Source organism: Pogona vitticeps, chromosome 12, assembly GCF_051106095.1.
Source record: "Pogona vitticeps strain Pit_001003342236 chromosome 12, PviZW2.1, whole genome shotgun sequence".
Lineage (NCBI taxonomy): Eukaryota > Metazoa > Chordata > Lepidosauria > Squamata > Agamidae > Pogona > Pogona vitticeps.
This window is the reverse complement of record NC_135794.1, coordinates 10,905,088-10,919,117: the sequence shown is the minus strand read 5'-3', so window position 1 is coordinate 10,919,117 and position 14,030 is coordinate 10,905,088. Positions and strand designations below refer to the sequence as shown.

The 14,030-nt window shown below is 49.2% G+C and overlaps 1 protein-coding gene across 1 annotated transcript in view; it reads right to left on the bottom strand.

Moving 5' to 3' along the window:
- Positions 1-12,266, bottom strand: part of LOC144584619 (maestro heat-like repeat-containing protein family member 2B) — a 30,352-nt gene extending 18,086 nt beyond the window's left edge. The window contains exons 1-13 of the mRNA XM_078381058.1: positions 12,245-12,266; positions 11,784-11,920; positions 8,265-8,352; positions 6,897-6,913; positions 6,288-6,453; positions 5,629-5,727; positions 5,108-5,169; positions 4,193-4,333; positions 3,569-3,661; positions 2,465-2,587; positions 1,842-2,021; positions 1,462-1,600; positions 850-890 (exon numbers count right to left, since the gene is read on the bottom strand). Of these exons, the coding sequence (XP_078237184.1) occupies positions 850-890; positions 1,462-1,600; positions 1,842-2,021; positions 2,465-2,587; positions 3,569-3,661; positions 4,193-4,333; positions 5,108-5,169; positions 5,629-5,727; positions 6,288-6,453; positions 6,897-6,913; positions 8,265-8,352; positions 11,784-11,920; positions 12,245-12,266 (1,308 nt within the window). The remainder of the gene's footprint in view (positions 1-849; positions 891-1,461; positions 1,601-1,841; positions 2,022-2,464; positions 2,588-3,568; positions 3,662-4,192; positions 4,334-5,107; positions 5,170-5,628; positions 5,728-6,287; positions 6,454-6,896; positions 6,914-8,264; positions 8,353-11,783; positions 11,921-12,244) is intronic.
- Positions 12,267-14,030: the final 1,764 nt, after the last annotated feature.

The following is a 14,030-nucleotide window of genomic DNA, read 5'->3' as shown; positions in this document are numbered from 1 at the left end:
AGGCTCTGGTGGCAACGAGGCCACCCTTCATGCCATCGCCTGGTTAGTCTGATTGATGAGCTGAGGTACGGATGGTTTTGATTTCCTTGCTTTATATGAGATGCGTTGCTTTTAGATGATGTTCTATTTATTGTCCTTAATTATTTTTTTTAACATAAACCGCCCAGAGTAGTGCCTAGCATTACGCAGGCACGATCCTAACTTATGCTTTCCTTAGGATTCTGGGTCTCTCCGCTGGATTTGGACGGGGGAGCCCTTCCACTAGATGACACCATCCCACAGAAAACTGCCCCCCAAGAAAGCAAGTGGGTGGTTTCCTCACTGAGAGACCAGAACAAGACCGGGACGTCTTCTCTAGTTCCCTCTCGTGGCCCCTTCGGTTGTTGCGTTTTCAGTTTTTGACACAAGCGGGGGAGCTGGTTGGCCCCAGCAGGGCTGAGGGCTGCATTTTGCCTCTCCCTGGGTTGTCATGAAGCCAGCTAACAATATTGCAGCTGAAGGAACTTTCCGATCCTTCAGGGAGTTCCTTTCTTCCTACATTTCTCGTTAGCCCTCCTTTAACTAATTTTCTGCAATGAAGAAGGCAACGACATCTCCTTTCAAAGGGGGGGAGGGGGGAGCGCTTTGCTACGGGATGGCCAGAAGGGTCTCCCACTCAGCTCCCCAGCCAGCGTACTGGGCCGAAGAGGTTTCTGCAATACCTCTCTTTTGGAATCCCTGCACCGAGAAGCCACCACACACTCTGGGAAATGGGAGGTCAAGGAACTGAGAGGACCTTTCACCTCCATACTCTCCTCCCACCCACCCCCCAAGACACAAACGTAGATGCTTTTTCTAAGCATTGCTCACCAGAAGCCGTCCGAAGACTTCTTGCGGACTTGGGAGCTTTACTAAAAGGAGAAGAACAGGGGTCGAGGGGGGGGGAGGATGTTAGTGATGCAACCCCTGGAATCATGGAAAGGTTTCCCGCTGTTCCTCATCTCCTTCCCAGGTCTAGTCACTAGGATCCTTCCAGCAACGGACCGGGCTACTTCGGAAAGCCACAAAAGGACATGGAGGTCTGGGGGGGGCGGAGGTGGGCCTGCTCCTTTCTGGAGCGCCCCGGACTCCCCTTGGCCCGAGCTTTCACTGAGAAATAGGAGGATTCCCCTTCCCTCCGGGCTCAAGGAACGGCGAGCCTCCTTCAAGCCCAGAGGCCCTGCCTTGCATCTTATCCCATTGATCTCTGGCCCCTCTGGGGGTGCTCTGGCCTGGGTTTTCCTGGGACATATGTCTGACATTGGCCCCTGGAAGGCTCCCCACCCACCCGAGACCTCTTCAGCGAGGCATGACCTCTCCAAAGGAGAGAGGGATCCATTCCTTCCCATGGGAAGTGAGGTGAGTGCCAATCCCACCCAGCCATGCACAGTTCAAGCCCAGGGGACTGCCTTTGGTACCCAACCAACCCACTGACCAACTGACCTCCTCTGCAGGATCCCAGGAAGAGGACGGATCCTTCCGGCCGAAGGACGGCCAACTCCTTCAGGCATCTGCAGAGCGGGGTCAGTGCTGGCGTGTATTCCGGAGGAAGCAAGAAGGATAACAGCTTCGGCCACAGAGCCTGCCAAGAGGAGAGAGGGGACCGTCAGAGAATCAGAGCCCAGCCTCGGTCTGGGGTAGCTCGGCATCACAGATTGGGGCCAGGCTGGTGTTCTCTTCCCCGAATGTCGTAGGACTGCTGGGAAATAAAGCGCCCCCCAGGCTAAAATGCCAGCTCTCTCCCCGCCTGACCTCACCCCGAGGAGGAAGAGGGGTGAAACTCCTCCGGTCTTCTGAAGAGCAAATGCACCCAAGCCACTCACTTTAAACATCCCGGTGGCCGAAGTGTTGACGTGCTCCAGGACCTCGATGGACAAGTCCTGGACATCGGCTTCCCTTGGCATCAGGCCTCTGGCACTGTCTCTGACCTGCCGTACACAGACACACAAGAACCACAGAAACAGCAAGGTCAGGAAACCAGAACCGTCTCCCAAAAAGCGCCCCTTCACCCACGGGGAGTGCCACAAGCACAAAGCTTGCGCACCTCGGAAGTGTTTGAGCCAGACGGTGGTGGCAGCACCTGGAGGAGGTGCCCCTGTGCCAAGGTGCAACCCAGCCAAGGCTGGAACGAAAAGGAGGGACTCGGACACAGAAACACACACACAGATGGGAGGGCCTCTTCCCCACCCAGCCGATTCCAAGAGGGGCTCGACTGCACACCCACCCCTGCACAACGTTTCCAACCAGTGCACTCTTGATGATGGAGGGATGATGGGACGCCTACTAGAGCCCAGAGCTTGGGAAACGTCTTTTGGAATGGCAGGAGGCAGGCGGTCACGAGACAGGCAGGCCCAGAGAGGCCTCCCGATGGGCTTGGAAGGGGTCCCCGAGTCGCCTCATCCCTGCCAGAGGAAGGCTCTCTCGCGGCTCTTTCCCGCTGACTTACCCCTTGACTGGTACGAACGGCGACCTGACGGAAGAGGTAGGTGACCATCTCCCATTCCAGACATCCCTCGACCTTCAGGGAGCTCAGGAGCTCCTTCAGGAAGAACAGGGTCGCTTCCCTCGCCTGGCAAAAAAAGGGAGGAAAGTCATCTCGTCGCTTGCCTCTCCAAGTCTGCCTCCCGTGCTGAAGAAAGCCCATCTGAGGCGGGATCCGGAAGCCCCTAAAAGCGCCTTGGGAGGAGAGCTCCTGGTCCCGCCGGCCATTCCTTCTGCAAGACCAGGGCCTGCTTCCTGCCAGGGAACATTTCTGAGGACTGGAACCTCCTTCTCTCGGCCTTTACTCTCCCTGTTGAGCAGACTCAGGTCGTGCAGATGTCTCCTGGCTGTGGCTCCTGTTTGGACTCCCTGGCAATTTCACTGGGGCCCCGGCAGGGATTCGTTATTGCCAGAGTTTGGACAATTCTTTTTTTTTTTGTATGCTTTTCTTTTTCCTCCCTCCCTCCCTCCCTCCCTCCTCCTCCTCCTCTTTCTTGTGGATTATAGAGCTAACATCACACAGCCAGAATGGTCTTTTTTACTATAGTCCAAAAAAAGTAAATTTCTTTTTGGTTGGGCATGGAAACCACTTTCCATCTGGACTGCATGGTTTTCTCTGAATCCCCTCAATGTTTGGGCCTCACCCTTTGTCTGAGTCGGGTGGCAAGACTTTGCTTTTACTCCTGGCTTGGAAAGCCAGAGAGACCTTTCTGCCTTGCACCCGCGTCTCTAGGCCCTCGTCTTCATCTCAGCTCATGACGTTCTACTTGTGGCGATGGGATCCACCCTTCCTCTCCATGACGTGAAAGAGGCTGGAGAGATCTCCAGATCACCAGAAGGGAGAGCAGCAAAGCTCTTGGGGAGTGGGATGATTTTCAGGCTGCTCTGGGATGGGGTGAAAACTGTTCCGCATCCCTGTGTCAGCTGGAGGATTCTGGGCAGTGTAGCCTAGTGATGCCACTCTTATGATATCTTTCTAGCACCCCACCCCTGGGGCATGTGGAGAGAAACCAACGGGGGCTTCCGTTTTGGGTGGGAGGGATCACCATCAGAGCCTTCTCTAACTTACCTTGCTGAACGTGGACTTTTCAAGAGTCCGGAAGATCTTCTTGAGGTTTGGGGGATGACAGTCCACGCAGCCCTCCAGGAACAGATAAAGTCCCTAAAAAGAAAACACGGGCGGTGGGGGGGGGAAGAGAGAAGTCAGTGCTTGTTTGGTGGTGTGCCTTTTCTCAGCCATGCAAATTGAGCCCCCGGGGCTGAAGAGCAGCAGGACCGCTTCCTGGGCAGGACAGTGGTCAAGGCCCCAGAGAAGCCTGCGAGGGGGCCCTTCCTATTCTCCCAGAGCTCAGAAAGGCTTTCGGGGGGGGGTTGGACTACCATCTTTTGACTCTCCCACCCAGCAACAGTGGTGCTCTTTACGGTGCCCCGTGCGCAACTCTTGGCGCTCAGGGCCTGTAAATGTCTTCCTAGGTCTGGAGCCGTTTCACTGCCCCCTCACCCCCCAAAAATCCCTGCGTCTCCACTCTCCTCTGTAGGGCTGCCTCTGCCAGCTTAAGGGATGGCCTGGCTTTGGTGATCCAGGACAAGCCCAAGCAGGGAGACCCTGGCGAGCACCTCTCTGCCATCATCCTCCCGAGCGTGCCCGTCTCCAAAGAATATATTCCCGCCTCCCCCATGACTATCCATTTACTTTGGCCATGAGGGGAGCATCCACCATCCTGCTCTCCTTGATGACATCCGGGAACTTCCTTAGTATTTCATCCTGCTGTGGCTGGTACCGAACGAGAACGGCCAACATGGGCCACCGAGCCTTCAAAGCCGCCTCGCTCACCTGCAAGAGAGAGAAATGCAAAGAACCTCCTTAGGGTTCGGTCCCTCAATCAATGCAGGGAAACGGATCCATCCCCAGAGGAGAAGGAATCTCATCTCAAGCCAGGACAAGCTTTGCTGGCCTTCGTCAGAAACCAATGGTGACCATAAGATCCCGGCACTCTGGACAGACAGGATTCTTCCCAGCTGTGCAGTCACCGGGCAAAGCAGCCCATCATCCGGACGCTTGACGATGACCAACACAGGAGCAAAAGAGGGGCTGTGTATCTTTTTCATTCTTTTTTTGCAAGGCATCACTGGGAGGGGAGAATCAAGGTTGCCCCCCCTCCACCCAATGGAAGAGCAATCTTTGCATTGCAGCTCCTTCCCCAGCAACTATTCCGAGTGAGGGCACTACGTCTCGCCTTCCCTCCCGATTGGCTTTGAGTCAGAGGGAAGGCGCTGCTCCCCCTTCCTTGGCCCTTCCTGACCAGAGCCAAGGCAAGGGAAGCCCTTTTGTGTCAGAGACACGAGCCTCTTCCTGTGCAGGGAGCAGCGAGAACGAAAAAAGACTCCCCTCTCCCAGGCTGGCACGACTCCTTCTACCTGATACAACCGGGAACTCACCCAAATTGAAATAAAAATGAGTTTGCTTACATTTCTGTCCTCCTCCTGCTGCCAGTATCCACTCAGCCGCTGGTAGATGGACAGGAGGGGACGGCAAAAGCTGGACTCCGCCTCCCGAGGGTAGTGGCACAGCCTCCAGTTCTTATAATAGTGGGCGACGGAGACACACATTTTCTCCACAGCTGTGAAAGAAGAGGACGAAGGTGAAAGCCTGACCCCTGAGGACCTTCCCTGGGGTCAGAGACATGGAGCTTCTAGCAGGCGGACAGGGTTTGACCCTTAGGGGAAATGGACCGGATCCTTCCCCATTGCTCCTTTCCCAAATCCGCTTGGCTTTCTTTTGCAGAAGCCTCGCTCGACCTGCTCTACTTGCCCCTTGCACCTCGTGTGTTGCTTTTGGTCTCCTCCCCTTCTAACACTTGGGGTTAAACTGAACAATCCATTTCTCTGCCCTTGAAGAAAGCCGTTTGTCTCTTCAAAAGCTGGAGCAAGTCTCAGGAAAGTCACCGGGAAACGCAAGACGGGAAGAAGACGGGAAGATGGGATGGTGGGGAATATGCCAATGACCTCGGCACAGAAGTCTGTACTTTAAGGAGAAGAGGGGCTCCGTCTAGAAAGGCCGTCAGACGGATAGGAATGGGGAGGACTCTTAGGCCAACTCCCGAGGAAGAGATCCGCTTTCCCACTCACCAGAACAGATGGCCACCTTCTCTCGGCTTCCCAGGTCAAGGATCAGGATGACCTGAAGGTAAAGGAAGCTGGAGATGATGTAGGGCACGGTCCGGAGAGCTGCAAAAGGAGAAAAAGACCCACATCATGATCTACTCATTCATTTCCATCAAGATGTGATGGGGAAGAAATCAAACAGGGTAGTGAAGCCCAGCAGGAAGCTTAAGAGGCACAACCCAAACACTCCTTCGAGGGAAGGCAACGGGCCTTCTGAGGAGGAGGAGGATCACGCTGTAGCCGCTTTCTGCTACAGCTCAGTGTCAACATCACTCCGGGGCAAGCTTGGGCAAGTCTTTTTTGAGACCCAAGGTAGAAGCAGGGAAAACAGCAAGGCGAGGGGGTCCGGCAGAAAAGACACCACCCTCTACCAGGGATTCAAGAACAAACAAGGAACACTGGGGAAAGGGTGGGCTTTCCTGCAATTAGTCGGACATTGTGCAGTTGGGGAAAAGGGGGTCCCTTCCCACTTCTAATTTTAATGGAGGTCTCATGAATTTGGCACCTTTGGTCCAGCTTCTTCAGTTCACTAGTCCTCCCCCAATCCCCCTCCCCGCAAGCCATCTGGGAAAGGAGGACATCAAAACCCACAACCATGGAAGAAAAACTCGAGAGGTGCAGACCGTAGCGAGAGCTGAAGTTCTCCAGGGTCTTCAGCAGCATGGGGTGGGGTGGCGTGTCCACCTCCTTTAAGATGTTCTGCAGGTATCCCATGACCTCATGGAAGTGGCCTTTGGCCAAAGACAGAAGGAGGTCGCTGGCTCTCTTGCTGTGTTCCTCCGGAGCTCCCTAAACAAGCAGATCAGGTTGAGGCATCATTACTCCCTTCTTTATCCCCTTGCAAACTTGAAATGGGGGACAGGCTTTCGGGGAACCAATGAATCCAGAGGTCAGGAAAGTTTTGGCTGTCCGTGGCCAGAATCTCCCATCCAGCCGGGCTGGTAACGAGGGCGGCTGGGGGTTTCTCAGAACTGTCATCTTCAGAAAAAGATACTAACTTTCCTAAACTCTGGATTGATTCCGTGATCCGACCCTGGCTAGAAGTGCTGGTCAAATGGCCCAGCGTGCACAATCCTTCCGGCAGACAGCGACCAAACCCAACCCTGCCCCCCAAAGCCAATATTTTAACTAAACTATCTTTTGTCTTACACCACTGACTAAATATTACTGGTAAGCACCAAAACAAATCTGTTCCCCAGGCTTGCCCTCATCCGTTTCCTATCGTCCGGTACCCCCTGACCCCCCATTGCTGAAAGGGTAAAAAAGCACGCATAAACTTTAACTTAAAAACATTTTAAAAACAGCAAACATGAGGCTGTTTAAACCATTGTTATGCTAATCAGGTGACCCAAAATTTAATCGTTATGTGAAGCATGGTCCCAACCATCGCTAAGCGAAAATCGCCCATAGGGACCATCGTTAAATGAAGCGCAAAAAGGCTCAGAAAAAGTCATCGCTAAGCAATTTCATCGTTAAATTGAGCAATTGCTAAGCGAGGCATCACTGCATTTGTTATCTATTTTCAACTCTCTGTACATTTCAAGTGCCCAACCATTACAGTGCACCTAGTCCATATTATCAAGGTGTTTACTCTGCTAGATATCCCATGTATTACAATCTTTAAATGCTCATATGACATAAAACTTCTAAAAAACCATCAATTTCACCAAAAATACCGAGAACAACAAACATTTTGTTAAACATTCATTGCAAACGACCCCCACCCTGTATTTTCAAGTAACAGGACACCCAACCCGAGCCAACTTTAACAAAACAAGCAATATAAGTAATAGCCCCACCCCAAGAAAAAAAGACAGACACCCCAGCTGAGTACAACAAGGAAATTCCACCGTAGCCAGAGTCTAATATACAAGCCAACTCACCCCACACCCCAGTTAAATCTAAATAATTTCCCCACCCATGCAACGTACTGACACTCCTCCAGCAGATCTTTCCAGAAGACATCAAGGCCCTTTTCCAACACTGCCTAACAACCACCTACTTTCAGTAGGATAACAAGTTCTATGAACAGACAGATGAAGTGGCCATGGGGAGCCCCCTCAGCCCAGTTATAGCAAACTCCTACAGTGGTACCTCGACTTACAAACTTAATCCGTATTGGAACGACATTCGTACGTCAAAAAGTTCGTAACTCGAAGTACCATTTCCCATTGAAATGCATGGGAATGGAATTAATCCATTCCAGCATTTCAAAAGGCAAAAAAGCAGGGGGAAAGGGCTGGAAAATTGAATTTCCAGGCCTTTCTCCCTGCCTTTTTGGCTTCGGAGGTCTCAAAGGGCTTCCTCTGATCTCGGGGGGAAAGCCCTTTGAGAACAAGGTCGAGGCTCTGTTTCCAAATCAATGCCTTTTTTTTTTTTTTTTTTTTTTTTTTTTTTTTGGCCTATGGGGCTGTTCATAAATGGCTCCCTGCAAAAAGGCAGGGAGAAAGCGCTGGAAATTCGAATTTTTGCCTTCGGAGCTCTCAAAGGGCTTTCTGCCCAACATCGGAGGAAGCCCTTTGAGAGCTCTGAAGGCGCAGATCATGGCGGCAGGGACCCCCAGGGAGGTCTCCCATGGTGGCAGGCAAGCCCTGGGATACATCCCTCGTGGTACCCGCCGCTGCGATCGGCAGCTTCAGAACTCTCAAAGGGCTTCCCCCCGACATCGGAGAGAGCCGTGTGAGAGCTCTGAAGGCAAAAAGGCAGGGAGAAAGGGCAGGAAATTCGAAGTTCCAGCCCTTTCTCCCTGCCTTTTTGCAGGAAGCCATTTACAAACGGCTCTGTTAGCAAAAAAAAAAAAAAAAAAGGCATTGACTTGCGAACAGAGCCTTGACCTTGTTCCCAAGTCGAGCTCTGTTCACAATTCGATGCCAATTTTTGCCAACGGAGCTGTTCGTAAATCGAAAAATCCGTATCTAGGGACGTTCAGAAGTCGAGGGTTGACCATACATGGAACATTTCGAAAAAAAGGCCCTGGCTTCGGCACCCTTCACACCCACAGTCTGGTTCCGATACATGGATGACACCTTCGCAATTTGGAACCACGGTGAAGAAAAACTGGAAGAATTTCAAAACCATCTTAACAGCATCCACCCAATTATACAATTCACCATGGAAAAAGAAACAGAGGGCCAGCTCCCTTTCTTAGATGTTGTGGTTATACGCAAAACTGGCCTCCTATTGGGACATAAGGTCTACAGAAAACCCACACACAGAGACCGGTACCTACACAAACACTCCAGCCACCACCCAGGACAAAAAAGAGGCATAATCAAAACTCTGGTAGACCGTGCAAATGGGAACTGTGAAGCTCCATTTCTCAGCACCGAACTCAACCATCTGAACTGGGCCCTACAGGCGAATGGCTATTCCAAGAATGAAACCAAGAAAACAACACCAAACTGAAGAGGAAAAACAGGCACCCACAAATAAAGTATTTCTGCCTTACATCAAAGGGGTAATGGACCGCATGGGGAAACTTTTGAAAAAACACAGCCTACAAATATTACACCACAAATATTACAGTCAGCAAAGGACAAAAGGAAGCCCCTCACCACTGCAGGAATATACCGGATACCTTGCAGTTGTGGACAGGTATACAGTGGTGCATCGCAAGACAGGCGCTCTGTTATCGACGAATCCGCATTATGACAAGATTTTTGAATGTGGGAATTTTGTTGTGCGATGATCGGTTCCCTGTTTCAGGAACCAATTTTCGCTTTCCGATGATCAAAACAGCTGATCGCCGGGGTTTCAAAATGGCTCCCTGCTGTGTTTAGGAGCCATTTTTCGCTGCACAGGAACCCAAAAATGGCCACCCCTATGGAGGATCTGTGCTGGACGGTGAGTTCTTAGCCGATTGGAACGCATTAACCAGGTTTTAATGCATTTCAATGGCTTTTTTATTTTGCTTAACGACGTTTTCGTTCTACAGCGATTTTGCTGGAATGAATTAATGTCGTAATGCGAGGCACCACTGTATATTGGAACCACAAAACGCAGCTTTCACACCAGACTCAAACAGCATGAGAGACACTGCAAACTACAGCAACCGGAAAAATCAGCAGTAGCTGAACATTCCCTAAAACAAGCCGGGCGTGAAATTCTATTTCAAAACACTGGACTACTGGACAACCCCAGCAAGCTTTATGTTAGACTGCACAGGGAAGCCACTGAAATCCATAAGCACCAGCAGAGCTTCAACAAAGAAGAGGAAAGTCTATAAAACTTAATAAGGCCTGGCTCCCAGCACTGGAAAATACAGCCTGCAAAAGGTCAACCAACTCTACCCAGCCACGAAAGCCAGGGGTCATTGCACAAAAAAAGACCAGCTAAAGATACCCATCAATCACAGTGACAGATAATCTCTCCCTCTTATCATAACAATACATCCACAACAAAAACACGCTGATCACCATCATCAACCTATCTCCTGAATAGGACAAAAAGCTGTTCCCACAGCTATAAATGCTCAGCTATCCAGCAAACAGCAACAGAGCATGGACTGAGTTCCTACTCCAGTCCTCTGAAGATGCCAGCCACAGAGTCTGGCGAAACGTCAGGAACAACAACCTTCAAAACACGGTCAAAGAGCCTGAAAAACCCACTACAACCACATATAGATATCATTTCCTCTTCTTTTCACTTTAAAATACTGATTTTTCTTGATTGCAAAAGCATTGACACTCTGATGTATAACTGGATTGATAAGGATGCAAGAAAAGAATCTACAAATTTATTTTTTCTTAAGTAACTATATTAAGATATATTGTTAGCAACTCTGGACGTTCATCTATATAGGTAACAGATAAGAATATATAATTCTTAAACTTGAAATGTTTCATGTTAAATATAATAATAGAAAATGCTTAGTGAAAGATAAATATAGGTGTAAGATTATACTTCAGATAATGTATGTATGTTAATTATTATAAATCAGGAAGGTGTTTACTAAACTTAATAGTTGAAGCATTGATACAAAATATACATACACATACACACATACATACACATACACACACACACACATATTAAAAAACTTTTATTACATCACAAACAGACATAAAAAACAAACAAAAACCTATATGCGGGAAGGTGTTTTCCATACAATCATATCCAGTATATAGTCTGACTACATAAACCATATTGCCCTACTAAGATATTTAAACCATATTATATATACACACACACATATTAAAAACTTTTCTTACATCACAAACAGACATAAGAAACAAACAAAAACCTATATGCGGGAAGGTGTTTTCCATACAATCATATCCAATATATAGTCTGACTACATAAACCATATTGCCCTATTAAGATATTTAAACCATATTATATTCTCCGTTTTAGAATATAATATGGTTTAAATATCTTGGTAGGGAAATATGGTTTATGTAGTCAGACTACATATTGGATACAGTGGTGCCTCGCATTGCGACGTTAATTCGTTCCAGCGAAATCGCTGCAAAACGAAAACGTCGCTATGCGATATTAAAAAGCCCATAGAAACGCATTAAAACGCGATTAATGCGTTCCTATGGGCTTAAAACGCACCGTTCAGCGAAGGTCCTCCATAGCGCGGCCATTTTTGGTGGCTGTAGAGCAAGGAATCCATCCCAGAAAACAGCGGGCGGCCATTTTGTTTACTCAGCGGCCATTTTGATACTGCCAATCAGCTGTTAAAAAAACCACAGCTTTGCGATGATCGGTGCCCGAAGCAGGGAACCGATCATCGCAAAGTGAAATTCCCCCATAGGGAACATCACAAAGCAATCTCTTTTGCAACTGCAAAAAATGTGTTGCAAAGTGATTTCATCGCTAATCAGAGCGATCGCTATGCGAGGCACCACTGTATGATTGTATGGAAAACACCCCCGCACATATGTATATGTTTTTGTTTGTTTTGTGTGTCTGTTTGTGATGTCATAAAAGTTATTTAAAAAAAAAAAAAAGTTAGATCCTGCCTTTCAGACTGTCCCCTCCTATCAGACCTGCCCTCTGGAACGATGGAAAGATTGATAAAAGCCATTGCCGAGATGCCCTCCTCTGCAGCTCCAAAGACTCCGAAGACAACTTTCCAAACAAATTGCTGTTGATTGTGAAAAATTGCCTCTTACCTCTTTCAGCATCTCTTCGGTCAACAGAGGGACCAGCAGCTTCGTCTTGCTCTCTCCAGCTGTGTGGAGGAGATCTTGGGCAGCCACATCAGCATCTTCCAGGCCCTGCAGCTGGATGCTAACCTGATGCTGAAGCTCTGAAAGGAAGAACATGGGATCGGTGGTTACCAATAAGAGAGTTGTAAGCCGCCCAGAGACCTCTGGGTAGTGTGGCCGGCATATAAATAAATAAATAAATAAATAAATAAATAAATAAATAAATAAATAAATAAATAAATAAATAAATAAATAAATAAGAGGCGCAATGAACAGAGTCTGGCAAATCTGTCCTAAGATGGTGGGCTTGGAAGGGCTGATGAGACCATCCAATCCAACCCCCTCCTGGACCTGGAAGCCAAGCCCTGGGAGGATAGACTGAAAGAACCCCCTCCCTCCCGCCCTCCTTCCGCCCCCCCACCTACCTTTTTTTAAGTGGCCCTCCATATTGGACCACTTTGGCCCCAGAGGGGCCCTGGCTGCCAGATGGATACGATATATCAATAATTAAACTAATAATAATAATGATAATAATATTGATAATAATAATGATAATAATAATAATGATAATAATATTGATAATAATATTGATAATAATAATAATCAGAATAATAGTAATCAGAAGAATAATAATAATCAGAATAATAATGATAATGATAAGAATGATAAGAATAACAATAATTTGAGTGAACTAAGCAAAAAAAATGGCTCTTTGCTCAGGACCGCATTCACTCTGAGGGAAAATTTTGAGGGGGGGACAGAGGGCTTGTCTTTCCTCTATGACATGTCTTGATGACCCGAGCTGGCCAAGGGGGGCAAGGCTGCTGGCCTGCAGGCTGCTTTCATCATCCTTAAAACCATTATGATCTGGCCTGTTTACTGCCCCCTGTTTACCACAACATCCCATCCCAGGAAGCCCTCTGGGACGTGTGAGGAAAGCCCAAGCGGCTTTTGCCTCTCAGGGAACCAGACCCGGGAGGCCAAGTCGGCTTCCATCGTTCCAGGATGTCCTCTCAGCAGAAGAGGCTGCCCGGCCCTTTCCTGACTTATATGTGGGTCTGAGGTCTGCTCCTGGTCCTCTAAATAAAACCCACGGTGGTCCCAGCCAAGCATTTCTAGTCCTTCTCTAAGGGTCTGACTCCTCTGGAGAACTGAACAATTCAGCATGGCTGGGGTTTGATTCACAACCCGTCTTGCGTCTCAAACCGCCATCGGTGCTCACACGGGGGATCTGGTTTGGGTCAAGCTTTCACACTCTTCATCCTTCCTGCACCGCAAGGAGCCTTCCCATGCCCAGCTCCCTCCCTTCCTCTGGTCCTGCCTCTTGGCCGCTACTCCTTCCTGGGCCTGCCTCTGCCGATTCTTTCCTGGTTGGCAGCCCCGAGGGCTCTCCGACTCCAGGGCGAAGGGGATATGGGGGGGGAGGTGCACCCAAGAACCCAGGAGAAGGTTGCCTCCCTGGGGACGCCCAGGCAGCACAGGGAGAACTCCAACAGATGAGTCCCAGAAATCCCCTAAATGGAGCCCAACGCGGATACGTGTGGCCAGAAAAGAGTCCCAGGGCAGGGTGGGGGGTGGGTGCTGGAGGGTGGGGGAAGCGTTGCAAGTGTCTCCCTGATATAGTTCAGGAGGAGCCAGGGAGGGGGTACGTGCCCAAAAGAAACACGCCAGGTTTGCAGACAAGTGGGGTAGAACTTCCCAGGTTCAGCCCAGGAGCCTGTCCGAGGATCCTCCCCCCCAGTCAAGCCTGAGACAACTATATTTCTGAAAAAGCTTTTTATAGAAAAAGAACATAATGGAAAGGTCCTTCCTCGTTTCAGAATACAAAATATCAAAGGTCTGAACAGTCGTTTTGCAAAGCACGCCACGATTCACAACTGAGAAAGAACCCCGATAGAATCACACACACCTCAATCCGTTACTTCTCTTCCTTGCTCTCAAGTAAGGCGTACAGGACTGACCTCATCTCTGGGGACATTAACTAGTTTAAACTAATTTGAAACCCGATGTCACCAGAGAAACCACCGAAACGTCATCCCTGCCCGCGTTACTTGAAAACAAGGGAAAGGGCTCGCGCTATGTGTCGTTCAGCTGCCACTGGTTGATGACATCAACACTGTTTATCTTTCAGAACCAAACAGACATTGTTTCTTGTTACAGGTGATGACAGTACAAGCAGAGTTGTTAACTCTTAACCAAACATCCTCCATT